The 21,155-nt window shown below is 35.5% G+C and overlaps 1 protein-coding gene across 3 annotated transcripts in view; it reads right to left on the reverse strand.

Moving 5' to 3' along the window:
• LOC111162209 (nuclear export mediator factor) overlaps positions 1-21,155 on the reverse strand; it is a 51,147-nt gene that overhangs the window by 1,916 nt on the left and 28,076 nt on the right. For 2 of the 3 annotated variants that reach the window (XM_022526443.1, XM_022526452.1), the window contains exons 17-29: positions 19,057-19,160; positions 17,433-17,495; positions 11,157-11,269; positions 9,107-9,164; positions 8,571-8,629; positions 8,358-8,478; positions 6,913-7,192; positions 6,151-6,193; positions 5,958-6,007; positions 4,234-4,387; positions 2,959-3,036; positions 2,141-2,338; positions 839-871 (exon numbers count right to left, since the gene is read on the reverse strand). In XM_022526443.1, coding sequence (XP_022382151.1) covers positions 839-871; positions 2,141-2,338; positions 2,959-3,036; positions 4,234-4,387; positions 5,958-6,007; positions 6,151-6,193; positions 6,913-7,192; positions 8,358-8,478; positions 8,571-8,629; positions 9,107-9,164; positions 11,157-11,269; positions 17,433-17,495; positions 19,057-19,160 — 1,354 coding nt within the window. The remainder of the gene's footprint in view (positions 1-838; positions 872-2,140; positions 2,339-2,958; positions 3,037-4,233; positions 4,388-5,957; positions 6,008-6,150; positions 6,194-6,912; positions 7,193-8,357; positions 8,479-8,570; positions 8,630-9,106; positions 9,165-11,156; positions 11,270-17,432; positions 17,496-19,056; positions 19,161-21,155) is intronic. The other variant, XM_022526461.1, reaches the window with a different exon arrangement.

Raw genomic sequence — 21,155 nt, forward strand, 5'->3', positions numbered from 1 at the left:
AAAACAATTATAAAATTCTTAACCAGTCCTAAAGAAGGAAAAGTCCAATATTTCAATATATTTTTATCTTTTTCTGATAGACTTAAGTCTTAAGCTCTGCTTTCTATTTCTAGGTCCAAAGAATTTAAGGCCAATGGTGTTTATATTCTTTACTACTAAAATTTTTGTCTAGCATAATGAGAAATGAGAAGAATGATTTTCAAAAATAATACCCGTAAATTTGTAAATACATTTAAGGGAGAAAAAACTAGCTGGATGTTATTTGTTGCAGAAGACTACTATGGATTAAAATGATGTATAATAATGACAAATAGATTTAAATCCATTGCCTGGGAACGGGACTGATACTTTGGCTACACCAGCAGTTCTTGACTGGGGGGATTTTCTAGCCATTACCCCTCCCCCACCAAACCCACCCAAACCTTTTGCCTGTTCTTATAGGCTTCTTAGAGTTGCCATTTTGTGGGCTGTCTACAAGATTAACCGTATTTATTTAGCAACATGAATAAAACTTGGACAAGATGTTTGGGTGCTGAAGTAGTATTTACTGTGTGCCATGGACTTTTCTAAATGCTATATGTATATTCTTCAAACACTCTCCTGGTAGGGACCAATCATCCCCATGCTTCAGATGAGGAAACAGAAGAACAAAAAATAATGCTTCAGGGTTGCAGTTACATGTAGCAAAGTTGGGCTTCAACTCCAGAATGTTGGACTCCAGAGCCTATAACCTTGTCTTAGCCTTAGAAGTTTTAACTAGTTAGAAATTGTGTATCATATTCTGGGAACTAGACTGTAGTCAGAGTGTCGTAACAGGAACCCCAACATAAAATCATACCTCATTACCCTGTGGATCCAGATCTTGCTCTTCCTGTTCCAAACAAAATTTTGAAAGTCAGCTATAACTTAAATTGAAATTTCACACGATTATGAGAAGAAAAAAAAAACTAATATAACAAGACTATCCCATCTAAACAATAGGTTATGGATCCCAAGCCTGAGTTCTTCAGTGTCGCAAAACTCTGTTGTGCATCTATTTCAGAGAGCAAAGCCATTCAAGGAGAAAAAACACTGTTCTCTATAAGCTTAAAAAAAAAAAAAACAAAAAAACCTTGACATGGGGGTGCATGCTAAAATAGGGAAATTAAATTTAAAATGACAATTTTCAATGTTAAACTGATAAATTACAATGACAACTAAATTTGATGTCTGCCAAAGGAAAATGGAGAATCCTGGTGAACAGAACTTTTATTTTTTATGCTCTGTTCATTAGTTCTAAGATAAATTTTTCACATATTAAGGTAAGCTTACTTTCATTTGCTCTTCTTAGATTATCTCCAGATTTCTCATGTATAATTCATAACACCTCAATATTTAGGAGTCTTTGGTTTAGAGAATAAATTACAAATATGAGAATAGTATAAAAATTTGAGGATCAAAATGAGTTGTCACATTATAAAACGGTAACACTGTTCAGGGAAAGAAGAAAATAGTAGCACACTAAGAATCCCTGTAAGCATTACCTGCACTGAACAGAGCACAGGATTCTAACCAAATCTTTAACTGCTATTAATACAAATATCAGCAAAACCACTTTTTTTTCAATTGTATAACGTAATAAATCCTTTGCTCAGGATCTCAAGATACACTTAAAGCTGGGCTTGTTGTGTTCAGTTGATAGAATAATTAGGCAACCCTCTTAACTGGATAAATGTTCACTTTTCACTGGTTTTTCCACTAGGGAACTTGAGCTGTACAGGCACTGAACATTATGTAAGATAATATAGCATTTTTCCTATAGAAAAATCTAGAGTAGTGCAAATTTACTTTCTACTCATCTTCAAGACAATCCAAATTACTTGTCTTATTGTAACTAAGTTCCCACTAGAATCAGATAAAGCCTCTCCATAAAATTTTCTAAAGGTAAAAAACTTTTTATCCTATGGACAAGACCATTTTTACACTTATATCTTGGAAATTTAGTCTTTTAGGTTGTATTTCTAAGATGACTTTCCATTAAGAATAAGGTTCCCACTTGTCCTGGTTTTAGCACTTATGTAAGCCTCGTGTCTTGGGAACCCTGACGTGGTTAGTGAATTAATGGAGTGAAAGCCCATATCCGTATGTGTGGTGGCCCTACCTTATCATCATGTGGATCATCTACGGTCAAGTCTTGTAACTCATGAGTTGCAACCTCAAGGGATGGAGTTTCTTTCTTTATGCTGTCTGAAGCCCTTGGTCCACCTCTAGGTTTCTGGGGCTGTTTCTTCACAGGTTCATCCTTTGTTTTTCCTTTCTTCCCCTTCTTCCCTTTTTCTTCTTTGTTTGAACCTGCAGACTTCAATTTACAGAGGTAAAATAGTCAGCTTGCTCTAATAAAAAAAAAAAAAATCCTAAAAAAAAAAAAAAAAGTTGGGGGGGCGGTGCCTGGGTGGCTCAGTCAGTTAAGCATCTGCTTTCCACTCAGATCATGATCCCAGGATTCTAGAATCAAGTAACGCATTGGGCTCCCTGCTCAGTGGGGAGCTTGCTTCTCCCTCTGCTTGCTGTTCCCCCTGCTTCTGTGAGCACTCTGACAAATAAATAAAAAAACTTAAAAAAAAAAAAAAAAGTATGTTCAATATTGTCAATTATTTTAACAAAAATGTACTGAATCCTAGCATAGGATAGGCAGTGGTCTGGATGCCCCTTGAAAGCAAAAGAAATGGGTGAGTGAGTGGCTCAGTTGGTTAAATGTCTGCCTTCGGTCAGATCATGATCCTAGGGTCCTGGGATCAAGCCCCGCATTGGGCTCCCTGCTCAGCGGGGAGTCTGCTGCTGCTGCTGCGTCTCCCTGACGCTTCCCTAGCTTGCACCAACCTGATCGCTCGCCCGCTCTCTTTCTCTCTCACTATCAAGTAAATGAAATCTAAAAATGAATAAAAAACAAACAAGAAAATGGGTTTGGATGTTACTTACCCCCAGCAATTTCATGATGAGTTCACGCTCTTCTTCATCTTGGTCTTTGTATTTTTCCTTCATTTTTTTCATTTTACTCTACAAAATCAAAAGACTTCACTTGGAAAAATTCAGCAGCTAATAAAATGTCAACATGTTTATAAAGAAAAGGTGCCCTTGTCAAAATTGCTGAGAAGGTACCATTATAATAAATAATGTGGAGGCTAAAATGATGGATAAACCACGTCCTCAGCCTCAATTTATCATCTAGTAGAAGACAACACATGTAAGAGTAAGGATAAATTAATGCAACATACATTGGGAGATGGAGAGGAGAAGTGAAGTTTGGGGGAATCAGAGGGGGAGGCAAACCATGAGAGACTGTGGACTCTCAGAGACAAACTGAGGGTTTTGGAGGGGAGGGAGGTGGGGAGTGGGTTGAGCCTGGTGGTGGGTATTAAGGAGGGCAGGTATTGCATGGAGCATTGGGTGTGGCGCATAAACAATTTTGGAACACTGAAAAGAAAATGAAAAAGTGCTAAAAAAATTAATGCAACATACTCTAAATGGAAACGTTTCTAAGGTAATTCAGAAAAAGATTTTTTTTCAGCTTAAGCAAGAACTGTGGGGAAGAAATGAAAGTACAACTTGAAAGTCTGAAGTAAATTTTATAGTATCAGGGAATACAGGAAAAGCAGGATTAAAAGATAAAGACAGGACAGTGTAGTAATAGCAAGTCCTTGCATGTGGTTGGAGCCAGGACCTACATAAAGAGAAATAAGAAACAAGGCAGCAAAACTAAGCTGGATAAAGGCTCTTAAGACTGAATTTTCTCACTAAACTGGTGATTCTTTTATGCGGCTACACATCCAAATTACCTAGTAATTTTTAAAACTATAGACCTCTAGGCCTCACCTAGATTTCTATCCTTATTAATCTTAGCTGGGGCCCAAATAACAAATTTATTAATTTTTGAAGATTTCTTTAAACAGGACACAAAGAACTCCTCTAACTATAAAAGATTGATAATTCAGACTTCTAAAAGTCTATACTTCTAATTCTTATTCTACATAAAATAAGAGCTTCCATCTAGATGATCTGAAAGGGACACTGAACAATGATCTCTATGTTCCCTGAATCTTACCTCTTTAATTTTCAGTTAAAGGAAGTCTCATAGGATTATTTTTTTAAACTACATCTTTTGTTTCACTTAAACTTTAAAAAATTAAGAACCTCACAACTTCATTTGTGAACCACAGACTCACCTTAACAGTTCACACCCCAAAGTTTTATTACCTTCTGTCCTCGTTTCATTGGCTGCACAGCTGGGACACTTTTGCTTGTGTTCTGATGAGCTTCAATGTGTAGAGTATTTTCTTTTTCTTTGTCCTTTACCTCTATCACTTCTAAATCCCCTGAGTCACTTGGAAGCTTTTTCTTCTTCATTTCCCTAAATAGAAATGAAATGGGAACATCTAATTCTTAGTGTCCTAAAATACTGCACGGGAAGGGGAACATGTACAATATACAAAAGATCGTGGCGTCTGGTTAAGTTCATAACTACCGGCTGTAGTATAAAAGCACAAATCAGCATATAGGAAAAAGCTGAATATTCTTCTCTCACGGATTTATCATTCTTTCTGTCATCCACACTTCACACACTGTCACCTTGGACTTATTCTTACTCAGTAGCCTCAACACCCTTGATGGCCAGGCACTGGGATTTGTAGTTTTTGTGACAGCACGGCCTTGGCAGATCTTAGGTATTCAATAAAGTATGTTGCTAGGTTAGCTGAATAAATAAATGGATAATGATACAGATTAAGGAGGAATGGGAAATCCTATTACTATGATACTTTCTCTGTGTAATCTCTATTCCCAGTGCCACTGTGCTAGCCCTGGTCTTCATCACTTCCTACTCAGGCCTTTCTCCAGCATTTCCCCCATAAACTGTTCTGGATGAACTTCTAGATTTACCTATCTCACATTCCCATTTAAAATCTTCCAAAAGTGCTCCTCCCATCATTTTCAGGATCAAGTCTAAAAATACGTAGCTTCTGATAATCAGTTCTCCACTTTTGATCCAAGTTCACTTTGTCAGTCTTTCATCCCAGTTCACAAACATGAACTTTCTTCCCCCTTCACCTCAGTCTACTTACCATTTCCCCAAAGCACTATGCATATTACTTCCAAATCCCTGCCCTGCTTTGTTCATGCTAATTCTCCTTGGAATCTTTGACCTTATTATCTTCATTTACCTACATCCTGATGTATCTTCAAGGTATACTTCAGATGGCATTCTCAACACACCTGGACTCACAGCAGTTTCTTACTCTTGAACTACTGTATCCCTACTTGTATGGCTCTTTCCTGAATCCAGGACTCAAAAACTCCTTAAAGGCACAAACTTTACTATATTTTACCTCTTTGTATACTCAGTATCTAGCATAGTGCTGTGTCCTCAGAGAGTCTGCTGAAACTGTTTAATAACTATCTTTCTCAAGCAAAAGGGTTTATTATCCATTCCACTCTAGAGTCTCTTCTTGGACTGCGTTACTAGCTTTATATAGCCTTTTTACCCTATAGTGATTATCTCAGTTGTCCCTTTCCTTCTGCTTCTGCCTTACTGTTTGCCTCCTGAGACCTTCTATGTTAAAAAAAAAAAAAAAAAAAAAAAGTCTTCTCTATTAAATGAAACTTTCCTAATCATTTTCAGGTATTCCTGCTTATTCCTGCCAATATTATCCTAGAACCAGCCTATTTAATGCACATATTTATGTAACAAAGGGTCTGTCTCATGTTACTTGACCTATCTCACTGACTGTAGCGATAGATTAGGAACCTAAAACAGAAAAACCTATTAGAGCTGAATATTAAGAACTAAACAAGTTTTATGCTAAATCTTGGTAATTTTAATAAGGGAGGTCTTTAGAACCTCCAAGTTACCTATCGTAACTGAATCATCAGTAACCAAAAAAAAATTTACATGCTTTCCAGTTAGATAACACAAAGTTGTTTACCGTCTTTCCTTGGCTGACAAATGTCTCCGACTCTGTAACTTACTGTCACTCTATTAAAACAAAACAAAAAAACACAAGCAAATATAAAAAATAACATCACTGTTATTAATCTTCCAGAAAGTAAAATTAACAGTAAAAAATGATTTAATGAGAAAGACATGATATCCTTCACAAAACTTTGAAAATAGCTTACCATATTAGAAGATTCATCTTTTGAAGCCAATTTCTGAAGGGACCTATGAGAATAAGCAGAAAGAGGCATCTACTAGCCTATAAAAGGCATTCATTTACAAAGTCCGCAAAATTCCCATATCACACCCTTAATTACTGGCAATCTAAAAATCTTCACACCTGATAAAATTTTTAAGAACGATATTGCTCGTCTCACACTTTTAAATAAATTCTTAAATAGCGGACATGTATTGAACACTTACAACGTGCCAGGCACTGCCCAATGCTTTATATAATCTTCACCAAAACCCTATGGGGGTCAGTAATATGCCATTTTCACAGAGAAAGAAACTGAAGCTCAGACACAGAGTAACTTGCTCAAGCACATACTCTAAGACTCAATTCTGGCCTGATTCCTAAGCTCTTCTTAACTATCCTAGTGATAAAGCTTTTAAAACAATGATATTGTTTACTTGGTGATCAGTAAGACTTTAAAGATTAAAATGCTTCAAATTTTTTATGGAATTTCCTTACATTATCAGCATTTATAATCATATACTTGTTTCTATTTTGACCTACTTTGGCCACTTTTATGTTTACTGTATTTTTCTACCTGGGTCCTGGAAATTTCTTTAGTGAAATCTATCCCCCAATCAAATGGTAAAAACATAATAAGACTATATAGGACAATAGAAGGTAAAAGTACTAAAGTCAACCTTGGTATTGTTTTAGAAGGATTAACTCTTCTATCATTGCCAGCTATAAAATAACAGTTTTTAATTACCTTTGGGATTGAAGGTGGGACAAGTCAATGGTAGTATCAGGATAATTTAATGTCTCTTCCTCTTCATCCTTCATTTCACCAACAGGTTCCTGATCTTTTGCTACATCTTCAGATTCTCCTTCATCTTCAGAGCTTTCTTCCTGAATCAGTTCATCATTTAGCTCATCCCCACCACTCTGAATAGTGATATCCTCTTGGTCAACCTGAGTCATAAGTTCCACTTCCACAGGAGTTCCGTGTGATTCCTCTTTATCTTCTTCACTGCTACTGTCACCTCCATCTACAGAGTTATCGTAAACAAAGTCAGAGTGATACCACCGTAACAAAGCTAGGTGATTACCTCGAAAACTTCAAAAAGGCATTCTGTTGACTCCGTTTCTACAGAAGATCACCAAAAAAAAAAAAAAAAAAGCCTGATCATCCCTAAAGGGCAGTCAGACAAAAGGATACTCTTGTATCATGAACAAGGATACTCTTGTATCTTGTATCATGATCATGGTTGGAATAAATGCTCTCCAAGATACTTTACAAATTTCTTGGACATTGCAACCATTTCTACAATGAAAACTTTAACTTTTCTTGGTTAGGTATTTCCAAAAAGGAAGACAAGAGAAGTAATTCTATAAATTCTGCTGCTGTTATTGTAACTTGCACATGAGAAGTGAAATGAAACGATACAAGTAATAGAACTGGCACACAGAAGGTAGTCACGCTTTCGCAAAAGAAACACCGTTTAGTAGTAAAAATATTATTTAGTTGCCTCCCCTATAAAAGGAGATGCCATCACCATCTGCCAAAGATGGTTCTGAGAATTCCATTAAAAAATAATGTAAATAGAGAACTTTGTACAGTGTCAGGAACATGGTGAAAATTTTAAAAAATCTTGTAATGCAACAGTAGTTATAAACGAAACAATGCAATATTAGTCCTAAAAAGGAATGACCCTAGGAGAATAACTGTAAAAATAATAGAGGGGGTACGTTCCCTCGTTCTTTTAGGTAGGTGAGTAAATTTATTCCAGCAACCACAGCTGCTTTCCACTTGAAGCCAATGTATTATTAAATCAAGCCAAATTCTCATGTGAGAAATTACACTTGTTATAAACTCACCTTTGTATAACTTCTGATACTTAAATCCAAAAGTAAATGCTCATTTGTAAATAACTGAGCTCTATTCTCTGCTGAACACATTTATGTTTGACCCATTAAATACTAAAGTTTTACTTCATATATTTATATGTTTGTTACAGATCTAAGTAAATACTTCATAGTTCACTAGAACAAGTATATTAAACATTTCCAAAAATAAAATTCAGTAAAATTGAACAGCAAGTTGTATTTTGACATTTCAATTATCCCAAAGTCAATATGATCTTCTAAGATCTTAGAAGATAAACTAGACAACAGGGAGCACTATAAGCTATTTCATTAAAATCTGTAAAGTACCTAGTTGATCCATGTCTTCTGATATGAGTTCACTTGCACAACTTGCCAGTGTTTCCATGTCTTCATCCTGCACTCTGACTTTTCGTTCACCTCGATGTCTCCAAACACAAGACTCATCTACCTACGGAAATAGTTCTTTTTCACTGACAGAACTTTAGGTAAGACTCATGAAAATCAGAAAAAAAAAAAAATAACAAAGAAACTGAGGAATACCTTAAAGAGGAAACTAAACCCCATCATTAGATATGAGGGAGGAAGGAAATTCTTTTTTCCTATAAAAGATAATAAACATAAATGTTAAAAATTCTTTTTTCCCATTTTATGTTTGCAAATCACCTGACACTGGTGATGACATTTATTTTGTATTGTATCTGTCATGAAGGCACATTTTGCATTCACAGAATTTGGTATTATATATAGGAATAAGAATTAAGAAAAAATACAAATACTTGCTCTCATCTTTGAGTTAGTCAAGCCCTGAATGATCTGTTTTTAGAAAAAAGGTCATGCTATACATTTTTACCCTTATAACTTTATGTGAAAGCACATTCTCATCAAGAAAAGTACATATGAAGATGACATGACAAATGCTAAATTTGCCACAGCAAGCACAAAATATTCCTTATTTCGTAACAAATTTCATATATGAAATCAAAATATTTCATATATGAAATCAGAACAGTCTGTTTTGAAAATATTATTAGCAACGGTCCTCAAATCACCTCCATAATCCACCGACAAGTCATTACCTCTTATCATGAAGCTTCCTGTTGTCAAATATTCTCCAGTTGGTGCTGTTTTAGACACCTGAGGAACACATTATACTGTTGTCATAAGAAATACATTTTTAAAATTTTCACTCAATAAAGTCATAGACAAGTAAACAGCACTGCCTCCTAAAAAGTTTACAATTTAGCATAAAAATTCTCAATGCTAAATATCTCTTCAAGGCAGATATACCTTTGGCAGTAACAGAAAAGAAATAATGAAGGATACACTACACCAATAATTTTCAAATGCCATGGGTTAGAGTCAGACCTTGTCCACATGTTTCCTCTGGTTTGAGATACAATGAGAAAAATAATGACAGTTTAATAAGCTTGTATCATAAAAGCTAGATTTACTAAAACTGTACTTATTTATTTTTAAAAGATTTTATTTACTTATTTGACAGAGATATCACAAGTAGGCAGAGAGGCAGGCAGAGAGAGAGGAGGAAGCAGGCTCCCCGCTGAGCAGAAAACCTGATGCAGGGCTCGATCCCAAGACCCCAGGATCATGACCTGAGCCGAAGGCAGAGGCTTTAACCCACTGAGCCACCCAGGCGCCCCTAAAACTGTATTAAATAAAATCCTTTCCTGAGGTACTGTTTTTGGGGTACTTAAATAACCTTTCATTTTAGGAAATATAGATGAGAGTAGATTTTTAAATATATTCTAATTTGAAAAATGAGATAATTGCACAATATTTTAAAATTTTCACATTATCAGGGCACCTGGATGGCTCAGTCAGTTAAGCGTCTGCCTTTGGCTCAGGTCATAATTCCACGGTCCTGGAACTGAGCCCCACATTGGGCTCTCTGCTCAGTGGGGAGTCTGCCACTCCCCCTGCTTGTGCATGCTCTATGTGTCAAATAAATAAAATCTTTAAAAAATAAAAAAAAGGAATTTTATATTATCTGTGAAACCCCCAGATCTGAGAGTATCTTTGTCATAAATACTGGAGGGGTTAAAAGCACACTAATTTCACCCTTAAAAAACCAGTTCAAAGGCACCTTGGTGGCTCAGTCATTAAGCAACTGCCTTCAGCTCAGGTCATGATCCCAGAGTCCTAGGATCGAGCCCCACATCAGGCTCCCTGCTCAGCAGGAAGCCTGCTTCTCCCTCTCCCACTCCCCCTGCTTGTGTTCCCTCTCTCGCTCTCTGTCACATAAATAAAATCTTTTCAAAAATTCAATAAAACAATTAAAACCACTTTTATAACAGTAATGAGGCAGAAAATATCATCTCAGAAGTGATACTAATTTCCTGAAAACACAGTATCACAGCATAGCAGAAAATAATGAATATAAATAGATATAAAATGAAACTATGGGAGGATAATAATACTGAATTCTTTATCTTACTGCATAGCTTTAGGACCTTGTAAAAGTACATTGTTATCAACTTTATTAAAAATGTGAAATAGCGATGTGAAGTCAAATATGGAGTAAAGTACCATCAAGTAAAACGGCATTTAAGGACAATTACTAAAACACTGGATATAGCTATTTTTTGGGAAGGGCAAAGAGATCAAAAAATTCCAACAAAGATGAAGAGCAGAAAGATCTTTTAGGTCAGTATGCCAATCATAACTGAAACACTAATCATCTTGTATAACTGCATGAATCATTCGCTCTCTTCATTTAGGTGTCTTCTCACATCTTACTTTCCTAGAAAGGCCTTCCCTGATGCTTCATTCAAAATGGTAGCCCTTATCACTCTCTACTGCCTACTCAGCTTTAAGAAAAAATTTTTACAGCACTTGTTACCAGACATTGTTTATGTATTTTTCCCCAGGACCAAAATGTCAGCTGTTCACAAAATCACCTGTTCACATCTATACCCTCAAAATTTGGTACACAATAGCTTTTTTATTTCTTGTATTTTGGGAGCCCAATGCGGGGCCTGAACCCAGGACCCTGAGATCAAGACCTGGGCTGAGATCAAGAGTCAGACGCTTAACCTACAAAGCCACCCACGTGTCCTGGTACACAGTAGCTCTTAATAAATTAAGAAAAAGGACCACAGCCCTTATTACCTGATGATGGTACACCCACCAAGCACTAGTGATCACTCGTGCATCCCAAGCAGCGCTGTAGCAAAGTGCCATTGTGCCTGCTTCAGTCAAGGTCCGAGGGGGAATTGGTTCTCCTGTAGAAACAACACTGCAACGCTTCAGTACCCACATACAGACTTTCTACACAGCAACATATGAAAATTACATGCAGCATGACAGATCTGATTCTCTTACATCTTAAATAATGATACATTTTAATTTCAATATTACATGAAGTTACTGTTTTTTATTAACAATGTATTTACAGTATCACTCACCATCAGGGAAATGCAAATCAAAACCGTAAGGTATTATCACCTTACACCTGTTAGGATGGCTAAAATAAAAAAAAAGAAGAAACCACAAGTTTTGGCGAGGACATGGAGAAAAAGGAACCCTTGTGCACTGTTGGTAGGAATACAAACTGGGGCAGCCACCATGGAGAACAGTATGGAGGTCCCTCAAAAAACTAAAAACAGAACTACCCTATGATCTAGGAATCACACTACTGGGTATTTACTCAAAGGATATGAAAACACTAATTTGGAGGGATATATGCACCCCATGTTTCTGCAGCATTACTTACAACAGTCAAATTATAGAAGCAGCCCAAGCGTCTGTCAAAAGATGAATGGATAGAGTCCACACAATGGAATATTATTCAACCATGAAAAAGAATGAAATCTTGCCATTTGCAACAACAGCATGGATGGATCTAAAAAATGTAATGCTAAGAAAAATAAGCCAGAGAAAGACAAATACCATCTGATCTCACTCACATGTGGAATTTAAGAAACAAAACAAACAAAAGAAAAAAAAAAAGACAAATCAAAAAACAGACTCTTAACTAGAGAACAAACAGGATTATCAGAGGGGAGTTGGGTAGGTGGATGGGTGAAAGAGGTGAAGAGGATTAAGAATACACTTATCTTACTGAGCACTAATGAGTAATACACAGAATTGTTGAATCACTAATTGTACACCTGAAACTTACATAACAATCTATGTTAGCTATAATGGTATTAAAGTAAGATAAAAAATAAATAACAAAAACATATTTACAAAGCAGGCTTTTAATTGTTCTAACAAATCAGAGAAGAAATGCCCTCTCACTTATACTAATAACTCCAATTTCATTCCAGATAGAATTTAGAAAAGTCTATTCAAAGTCTGAAGACTTCCAGAATTACTACAGATCACCTAAGTCATCAAAATGAAAAGCATATTAATAATATATCCCTATAGTTAATTTCAAGTATCTTTTAATGGGATATCATTCACATATCATATTTACCCTTTTAAATTATATAATCCAGTGGGTTTTTGTATATTCATAAACCTATATAACCATTACCACTAATTCCAGAACATTTTCATCATCCCCAAGGAAATCCTATATCCATTAATAGTCATTCTCCACTTTCCCAGCCCCTGACAATCACAAATATACTGTCTCTATGGATTTGCTTATTTTGGAATTTCATGTCGATGGAATCAAATGTGTCTGGCTTCTTTCACTTAGCATCATGTGTTCAAGGTTCATCCTTGTTAATTACCAGTACTTTGTCTCTTTAAGACTGAATAATATTCCATTATATCAATATACTACATCTTGATCAGTCATCAACTGATGAACACGTAGGTTGTTTCCATTTTGTGGCTATTATAAATGATGCTGTTAAGTATATCTGCAAACAAATTTAGTATGGTCATGTCTGTCCACAGACCTAGGGGTGGAACTGCTAGGTCACATGGTAAATTCGATGTTCAATGTTTTGAGGAACCGCCAAACTCTATTCTATACAGCTGCCTCATGTTCCATTCCCACCAGCAGCATATAAGTGTTCCAATCTCTATATCCTCACCAACACTTGTTTTGCCCATTTTTTCATTGTAACTATTCTACTGGGTGTGAAGTGGTATCTCAGTGTGGTTTTTATTTGCATTTCCCTAATGATGAACGATGCCGAAGCTCTTATCATGTGCCTGTTAGCCATTCTTATATCTTTGGAGAAATAACCTATTTGGATGCCTTATCATTTTTAAATTGTTTTTGTTCTTTTTTTTTTTTTTTTCCTTTCTAGTGTTGAGACTTAAGAGTTCTTTGGATACTGGTTCTTTACCGGATAAATGACTTGCCAATATTTTCTCTCATTCTGTGGGTTGTCTTTTTATTTTCTTGATAGTGTCCTTTGAACTAAGGCTTTTCAGTCCAATTTACCTGTTTGTTGCTTATGCTTTTGATGTCTTATCTAAGAAATGACTTCCTGATTCATTATGAGATTTATGCCTCATTTTCTTCTAACAGTTTTACAGTTTTAGCTTTTAGGTTTAGGTTTTTGATGTATTTAAGTTAATTTTTATAAATGATGTGAAGCAGCGATCTAAGTTTTATTCTTCTGTATATGGATATTAACTGACCAACCACCATTTGTTGACAAGATTACTCTATCCCCACTGAAGCCTTTCATACACTTGTTCAAAGTCAATGGACTATAAATGAGGAATCTCAATTCTCTTCAGTGATCTATTTGTCCATCCTCATACCAATACTTCACTATCTGTATTACTGTTGCTTTGTAGGAGGTTTTGAAATCAGGAAGTGTGAGTCTTCCAATTTTGTTCTTCATTTTTAGAAATGATTTGGCTGACCTGGGTCCTTTGCATTTCTCTGTGAGTTTTAGGATCTACTTATCCATCTCTGCAAAAAAAAAGTCAGCTGGAATTCTGAGAGGCATTACATCAGACCTATAGATTAATATGCAAAGTACTGTCATCAGAAAACATTAGGACTTCCAATCCTTACACTAGAAGTTTTTCCATTTATTTAAGTCTTCTTTAATTTCTTTCAATGATGTTTTATAGTTTGGGGTGTATGTCTTACATTTCTTTTTGGTAAATTTATCAAGTATTTTATTCTTTTTAATGCTCTTATAAATGAATGTTTTATTAATTTACTTTAGTACTGTTCACTGCAAGTATATAGAAATACAACTGACTTGAGGTGCCTATGTGGCTCAGTTGGTTAAACATCTGACTCTTGGTTCAGTTCAAGTCTTGATCTTACTGGTTGTGAGATCGAGCCCTGAGTCGGGCTCCATGCTCAGGGGGGAGTTGGCTTGGAGATTCTCTTACTCTGCCTGTCCCCCAACTCGTGTGTGTGCAATCTCTCTCAAATAAATAAATTTAAAAAAAAAAGAAAAGAAAAAAAGAAATACAAGTGATTTATATATATGACCTTGTATTCCAAACATCCTAAGCTTGTTTACCAATTAATAATCTTTGGTGGATTCCTTGAGGTTTTAAATATATATGATCATGCCATCTATAAACAGGAACAGCTTTACTTGTTCTTTACCAATGTGGATATTTTTTATTTCTTTTTATTACTTAAGGGCCTACTTAGAACCTCCATACAAGGTTGAATAGAAATGACAAGAACAGACATTTTTATCTTTTTCCTGATCTTAAGGGAAAAGTTTTCAGTCTTTCACCATTAAATCTGATGTTAGCGGTGGGTTTTTTATAAATGTTCTTTTGTTTTGTTTTGTTTTGATAAATGTTCTTTACCAAGATAAGGAAGCTCCCTTCTGTTAAGTTTGCTGAGTGTTTTCTATCACAAAGGGGTGTTGCATTATTGCCAAAGGCTTTTCCTGCATCGACTGAGATGATCATGTGCTTCTTGTCCTTTACTCTGTTAACACTGTACTATATTAATTTTCATACATTAAACCAACCTTGCATTCCTGGGATAAATCCCACCTGGTCATGGCATACAATCCTTTTAATATGCTACTGAATTCAGCTTTCTAATATTTCGTTGAAGATTTTTTTTGTCTATTCATAAGCAATACTAGTCTATTAATTTTCAATTCTTGTGATGTCTTTGTCTGGTTTTGTTATTAGGCTAATACTGGTCTTACAGCATGAGTAAGGAAGTTTTCCCATCTCTTCAATTTTTTTTGGAAGTTTGTAAAGGATTTGTATTCAATCTTCTTTAAAAGTTTGGCAGAATTCACTAGTGAAGCTACCTGGGCCTAGAATTTTCTTTGTGAGCACGTTTTTTGTTTTGGTTTTTTTTTTTTAAGATTTTATTCATTTATTTGATAGAGACAGACAGAGAACACAAGCAGGGGGAGCAGCAGGCAGAGGGAGAGGGAGAAGAAGGACTCTGGGATCATGATCTGAGATGAATGCAGACACTTAACTGACTGAACCACCTTTTTGTTTCTGGGTTTTTTTTAAGTTTATTTTTTAAATTATTACTTTTAAAGATTTTATTTATTTATTTGATAGAGAGAGATCACAAGTAGGCAGAGAGGCAGGCAGAGAGAGGGGGGAGCAGGCTCTCTGCTGAGCAGAGAGCCAAATGCAGGGCTCAATCCCAGCAACCTGAGATCATGACCTGAGCTGAAGGCAGAGGCTTAGCCCACTGAGCCACCCAGGCACCCCACTGTTGTTGTTGTTGTTTTAAAATTACTATTTCAATCTCTTTACTTGTTATAGGTTTGTTTTCATTTTCTAGTTCTCCTTGAGTCAGTTTTTGGTAGTCTGTGTCTTTCTAGGAATGAGCCTGTCTCATTTAGATCATTTAATTTGTTGCTATATAATTGTATGTAGCATGCCCTCACAATCTTTTTTCCCCTCAGCAAATGCAGCTTCCAAAGGTATTTAATACATGTTCCAGATATAGACTATAGATCTAATTTTTATCACAGTGAAAAGTTCCTTCTTTGGTTCAAGAAGCCACTTATGAGAAAACAGAGTTCTGCTGTCTTACTACACATCTATCACACGGAATACCATACAAGTATTTCTAAAACGGTGTTTTTTCTAAGAGGAAGCTAGTGAATTTTTTTTTAATCCTTTTCATTTCTGTAAAGTTGGTATTAATATCCCCCTTTGTGTTCCTAATGTTAGGAATTTGAATATTCTCTTATTTTTTGGTCAGTCCAGCTAAAGTTTTATTAATTTTGTTGACCTTTTTCAAAGAACCAACTTTGGTTTCACTGATTTTATCTACTGTTCTTCTATTCTGTTTCATTTATTTCCGCTCTAAACTTTTTTTTTTTTTTTTAATTTATTTGACAGAGAGAGATCACAAGTAGACAGAGAAAGAAGGGAAGAAGGGGAAGCAGGCTCACCACTGAGCAGAGAGCCCAATATGGGGCTCAATCCCAGGACCCCGACATCACGACCCAAGCCAAAGGCAGAGGCTTAACCCACTGAACCACCCAGGCACCCCATTTCCACTCTAAACTTTATTAGTTCCTTTCCTTACTATGGGTTATTTGCTTTTCTTTTTCTAGAGCTTATGTATACATTTTCATTTCTTAGAGCTTTTCTTTTTTAAATATAAACATTACAGATATAAACTTCTCACTAAGCACTGTTTTAGCTGCAACTCATATCATTTTGATACATTGTGTTTCACTTCAGTCATCTCAAAGTATTTTCTAACACTCCCTATCATTTTCTCTTTGACATTGGTTACTTCTGAATGTATTTAATTTCCACACATTTGTGAATTTTTGAAATTTTCATCTAAATTCACTCCATTATGGTCAGAAAGATTACTCTGTATGATTTCAGTAGCTCTAAAGACTTGTCTTATAGACTATTATATGTTCTAACCTGGAGCACATACCTGATGCACTTGAGTAATCTATTGTGATTAGGTGAGGATACCAGATATATGTGTTAGGTCTAGTTAACTTACAGTATTGTCAGAATCTTCTATTTCCTTGTTGATCTTACACCTCGTTATTCTACCGATGACTGAAAGTTAGGTATTAAAGTCCTGAATTATTAATGTTAATCTATTCTGTTGATCTACTGTTGATTCGATTCTATCAGATTTTGCTTCATGGCTAATTCTAGGGCTCTGTTGTTGGGTGCATAAATGTTTATAATAGTTATGTCTTAGTGACTGGGATGCCTGAGTGGCTCAGTTGATTGGGTGTCTGCCTTTGGCTCAGGTCATGATCCCAGGTCCTGGGATTAAGTCCTGCATCGGGCTCCTTGCTCAGCAGGGAGAAGGGAGACTGTTTCTCCCTCTGCCTACTATTCCCCCTGCTTGTTTTGTGTGTGTCTCCCTCTCTTGCTCTCTGACAAATAAATAAATAATAAAAAAACCTTAAAATATATATAATAGTTATATCTTATTGATGAATTGACCCTTTTATCATTATAAGGTGTCCTTAGTTATACTAAAAATATTTTAAAGAAAGGAATTAAAGTTCTGAATAAATACATTACCTGTTGGATTCTTAATTACACAGCTAGTAGCTCCATGAAGATCAGCATGTACATAAATGTCCCCTTAAAAACAAATGAGAAATAATACTTTAAGTCCTGTTTCTTTTTTTTTTTTTTAATGGGTTTAATGGGTTCAAAATCCAAAGGGTATAAGAAGGCCTATAAGGAAAAGTCCATTTCCCACCCCTAGGAGAGCTCTCACAGGCTTCCTTATAGAAAAGCAATGCTAATATGATAGATTACAAAAATGGTCAGTTCCTCTCTCCTTCACTATCCATACCTCTTTGCTCTGTGACTTTGAAGCTTCTCTTCAAGAGGTGGAGTCACTTCCCCATCCCTTGTGTCTGGGTCTGTCCCATGATCTGCCTTGGCGGAATGTGGCCTCTGGGACCAAGTGCCAATTCTCAGCCTAGGACTTAATAGTCCTTGTGTGTTTCCTATTTTTCTCACAAACTTGCTGAGTTACCATGTAAGCCAATCTAGACTAGAGGGTGAGAGACACATGGAGATGAGTTATCCTAGCAAATGTAAAGGTCCTAAGGACCATGGATGTTTGACATGTATGAAGAGGAGTCAGAAGGCCAGACCACTAAGGCCAGAGTGGTAAGAAATGAAGCTGGAGAAGAAGCCAGAAGGCTTGTAAGCCATAATGATGGCTTCAAGTTATATTCTAAGTATTTGATACCAATGAATAACCAAATGAACAAACAAATGCAGAAGTCAGATCTTTCCTCTTTTTTTAAGGGAAAAAGAAAGTGCACAGTTCCTAAAAGGTAAAATGAGCAGCCACTGTTTGCCATGACAGTTTGTCTGGGATTTGAAATTCAAAGAGAAAAACTCATAGTGCTCCAAGAAAGGCTCAGCTCCCAATTAACAGAGCTACAGAAAACAAGAGACCAAGCCCTGAGCCCCATGTAATAACCTGATCCCTGTTTCTTCCTTTTCTGGTTTGGGATCTTCAGTGGACATCGAATTAGTTCTGATTATTGATTTCAGACACCCCACACTGAGGGTTCAACCACAGTGAGGTGGTGGTTATCAGCCAACAAAAATAAATGAGAAGCCTTACACTACACGGCTTAAGTCCTATTTCTAAATGTGAAAAAAAAAGTTATAAACTTGAGCACTAAAAAAATCAAGCCTTTAAAACTTTGATGTACAATAATTCTGGAGGACTGAAAGCTATTTTGTTAATGCAGCAGGGAATCAAAAGTCCAATACTGGGGCCCTGGGTGGCTCAGTGGGTTAAACCTCTGCCTTCAGCTCATGTCATGATCTCAGGGTCCTGAGATTGGGCTCTCTGCTCAGTAGGGAGCCTGCTTCTCCGCCCCCGCCTGCTTTTCTGCCTATTTGTGATCTTTGTCAAATAAATAAAATCTTCAAAAAAAAAAAAAAAAAGTCCAATACTACAGATTAGCTCAGCACTACTACTTTAGGACTATTCACTTAAAATGAGAATTTTAAGTGTCAAAACACATATTTAACAAACAATAAGCCACCACAATGAAACTCTATCAATTAAACCTGTCAAGCAAAGGAGTAGAAGATGAAAACCTGTTCTCATACTGAGATAACTGATGTAATTACTTAGGGGAAAATTCTTTAAAATTTTAATCATACTTACCTGTTGTCAAGTATCTTTTCACAATTATTTCATTCTGTTGCTGATCTCGTCCACCTATAATTAGATAGTTCTCTGAGCTAATGAACCACAGAAATTTCTCAAACCTATCAAATTGAAAGAAAAAAAGTTAACATTCTTTCCCTTTATAGTCACCTGAATTCACATCCTTTTCTCAAACAAACAAAAAAAAAACCAATGAAGCTATCCTACCTTCATATGTTAAGACTGATGATTTATTTTCTTTTTTTTAATTTGATGATTTAATTTCTTAAAGCATCAAACTGAATTTTTATTGAAATCTTGCAATACAAATTACCTTAGAAGATAATTAAATTCTATGTTTAATTTTTTTTAAGATTTTATTTACTTATGACAGAGATAGTGAGAGAGGGAACACAAGTATGGGGGAGGTGGAGAGGAGAAGCAGGCTCCCCGCTGAGCACAGAGCCCCATATATGGGGCTCAATCCCAGGATGCTGGGATCCTGACCTGAGCCAAATGTAGACGCTTAACAACTGAGCCACCCAGGTGCCCAAATTCTATGTTTAAAAAAAGTATGTTCTCTCCTTATCTCACTTGCAAACAGATCCTTCTTAAACTTAAGGATAACGTAACGATGAGTTACACAAAGCAAAAGCATAAAACGTCACATGGTCCCTAGGTTTATCTTTCTTCCAGTGGGGCACTGGCTAGGTTTTGGGGCTACTGGTAAGAAAGAAAAGTTTTTCCATCCTGTCTTCAACTGAATATTTACAGACATGATATTCTTTACACTTATTTATAGAGCAAAAATTACCTTCAGAAATATAAAATTATAACTTTTCTCAACAAAGTAATTTGGGTTTTCATGATTAATATGTACCATCATGATAAAAAGTAAAGATTGTATACTTGCTTGGCATTTAGAGAATGACATAAAATAGAGATGAACAGAAATATTTCCTATATTACACCTGACCACCAAGATAATAATCTTTATGACTTAATCTACAATTTAAAAACTTCTGGTTAAAAATGATAGATTAAGCACAGGCATTATACTAAACTCCTTTATATGTCCCAATATTATTCCTGTCTTCTAATCTGATTTTTTATTGATACATATACACAGTTTAGAAATTTTTAAAATTATACAAAAAGGTATACTGAGAGATCCTGCATCCACCTTCAGTTCCTATTACCACTATCAAACAGTAATCCATTGTTATTAGCTTTCTGTGTATGCCTCCCTGGAATTTCTTTATACATACAAAAGCTAAAATAAAACGCTATTCTAAACCTTTTCTTTTGGACACAACACAAACTATTCTGAAAATACTTTTTTTCATTTAAAAATGTCTTCTTAAAAAAAATAAAAATTTAAAATAAATAAATAAATAAATAAATAAAAATGTCTTCTTGGGGCACCTGGCTGGCTCAGCTGGTGAAGCATGTGACTCTTAATCTCAGGGTTGTGGGTTTGAGCCCCATGTTAAGTGTAGGGATTACCTAAAAATACAGTCTTAAAAAAAAAAAAAGTCTTCACTGCTGAATGGATGTACTATACTTATTTAACAACTGCCTTATTGATGGTAAAGAGGTTTCTAAAATGACATAAACCCACAAGGACAGAAAATGAGAAACATAAAGATGTAAAAATTTTGTAATAATCTTAGTAAAGGAGCATATAACTAAAAGGAAAAAAAAATCAAAAGGAGGGAAAAAGACAAAAAGAGTAAAGAAAAATTGGGACAAATAGAAAGCAAACAGTAAAATGGTTAGATTTAAACCCATATATATCAGAAATTACATTAAATGTAAAGGTAGTCAATTCTCCATGTAAAATGCAGACTATCAGACTGGAAAATAATATATACAGCTTTAAAATATAAGAATATAAAAAGGTTGAAATATAATGAGGGAAAAAGATAAATCATGCAAACACTAACCAAAATAAAGTTGATTTAGTTTTAATATCTCACACAGAAGAAAAAAAGAAGTTACAAGTTAAAAGAACATCTGATTACAGTTAACAAAAGGCTCAATTTACCAGAAAGATAACAGCTCTATATTTTTATCACCTCATAAAGCAAAAACTAGCAGAAGTAAAAGGAGAAACA

Source organism: Enhydra lutris, unplaced genomic scaffold, assembly GCF_002288905.1.
Source record: "Enhydra lutris kenyoni isolate GAN:26980312 unplaced genomic scaffold, ASM228890v2 scaffoldscaffold4, whole genome shotgun sequence".
Classification (NCBI taxonomy): domain Eukaryota; kingdom Metazoa; phylum Chordata; class Mammalia; order Carnivora; family Mustelidae; genus Enhydra; species Enhydra lutris.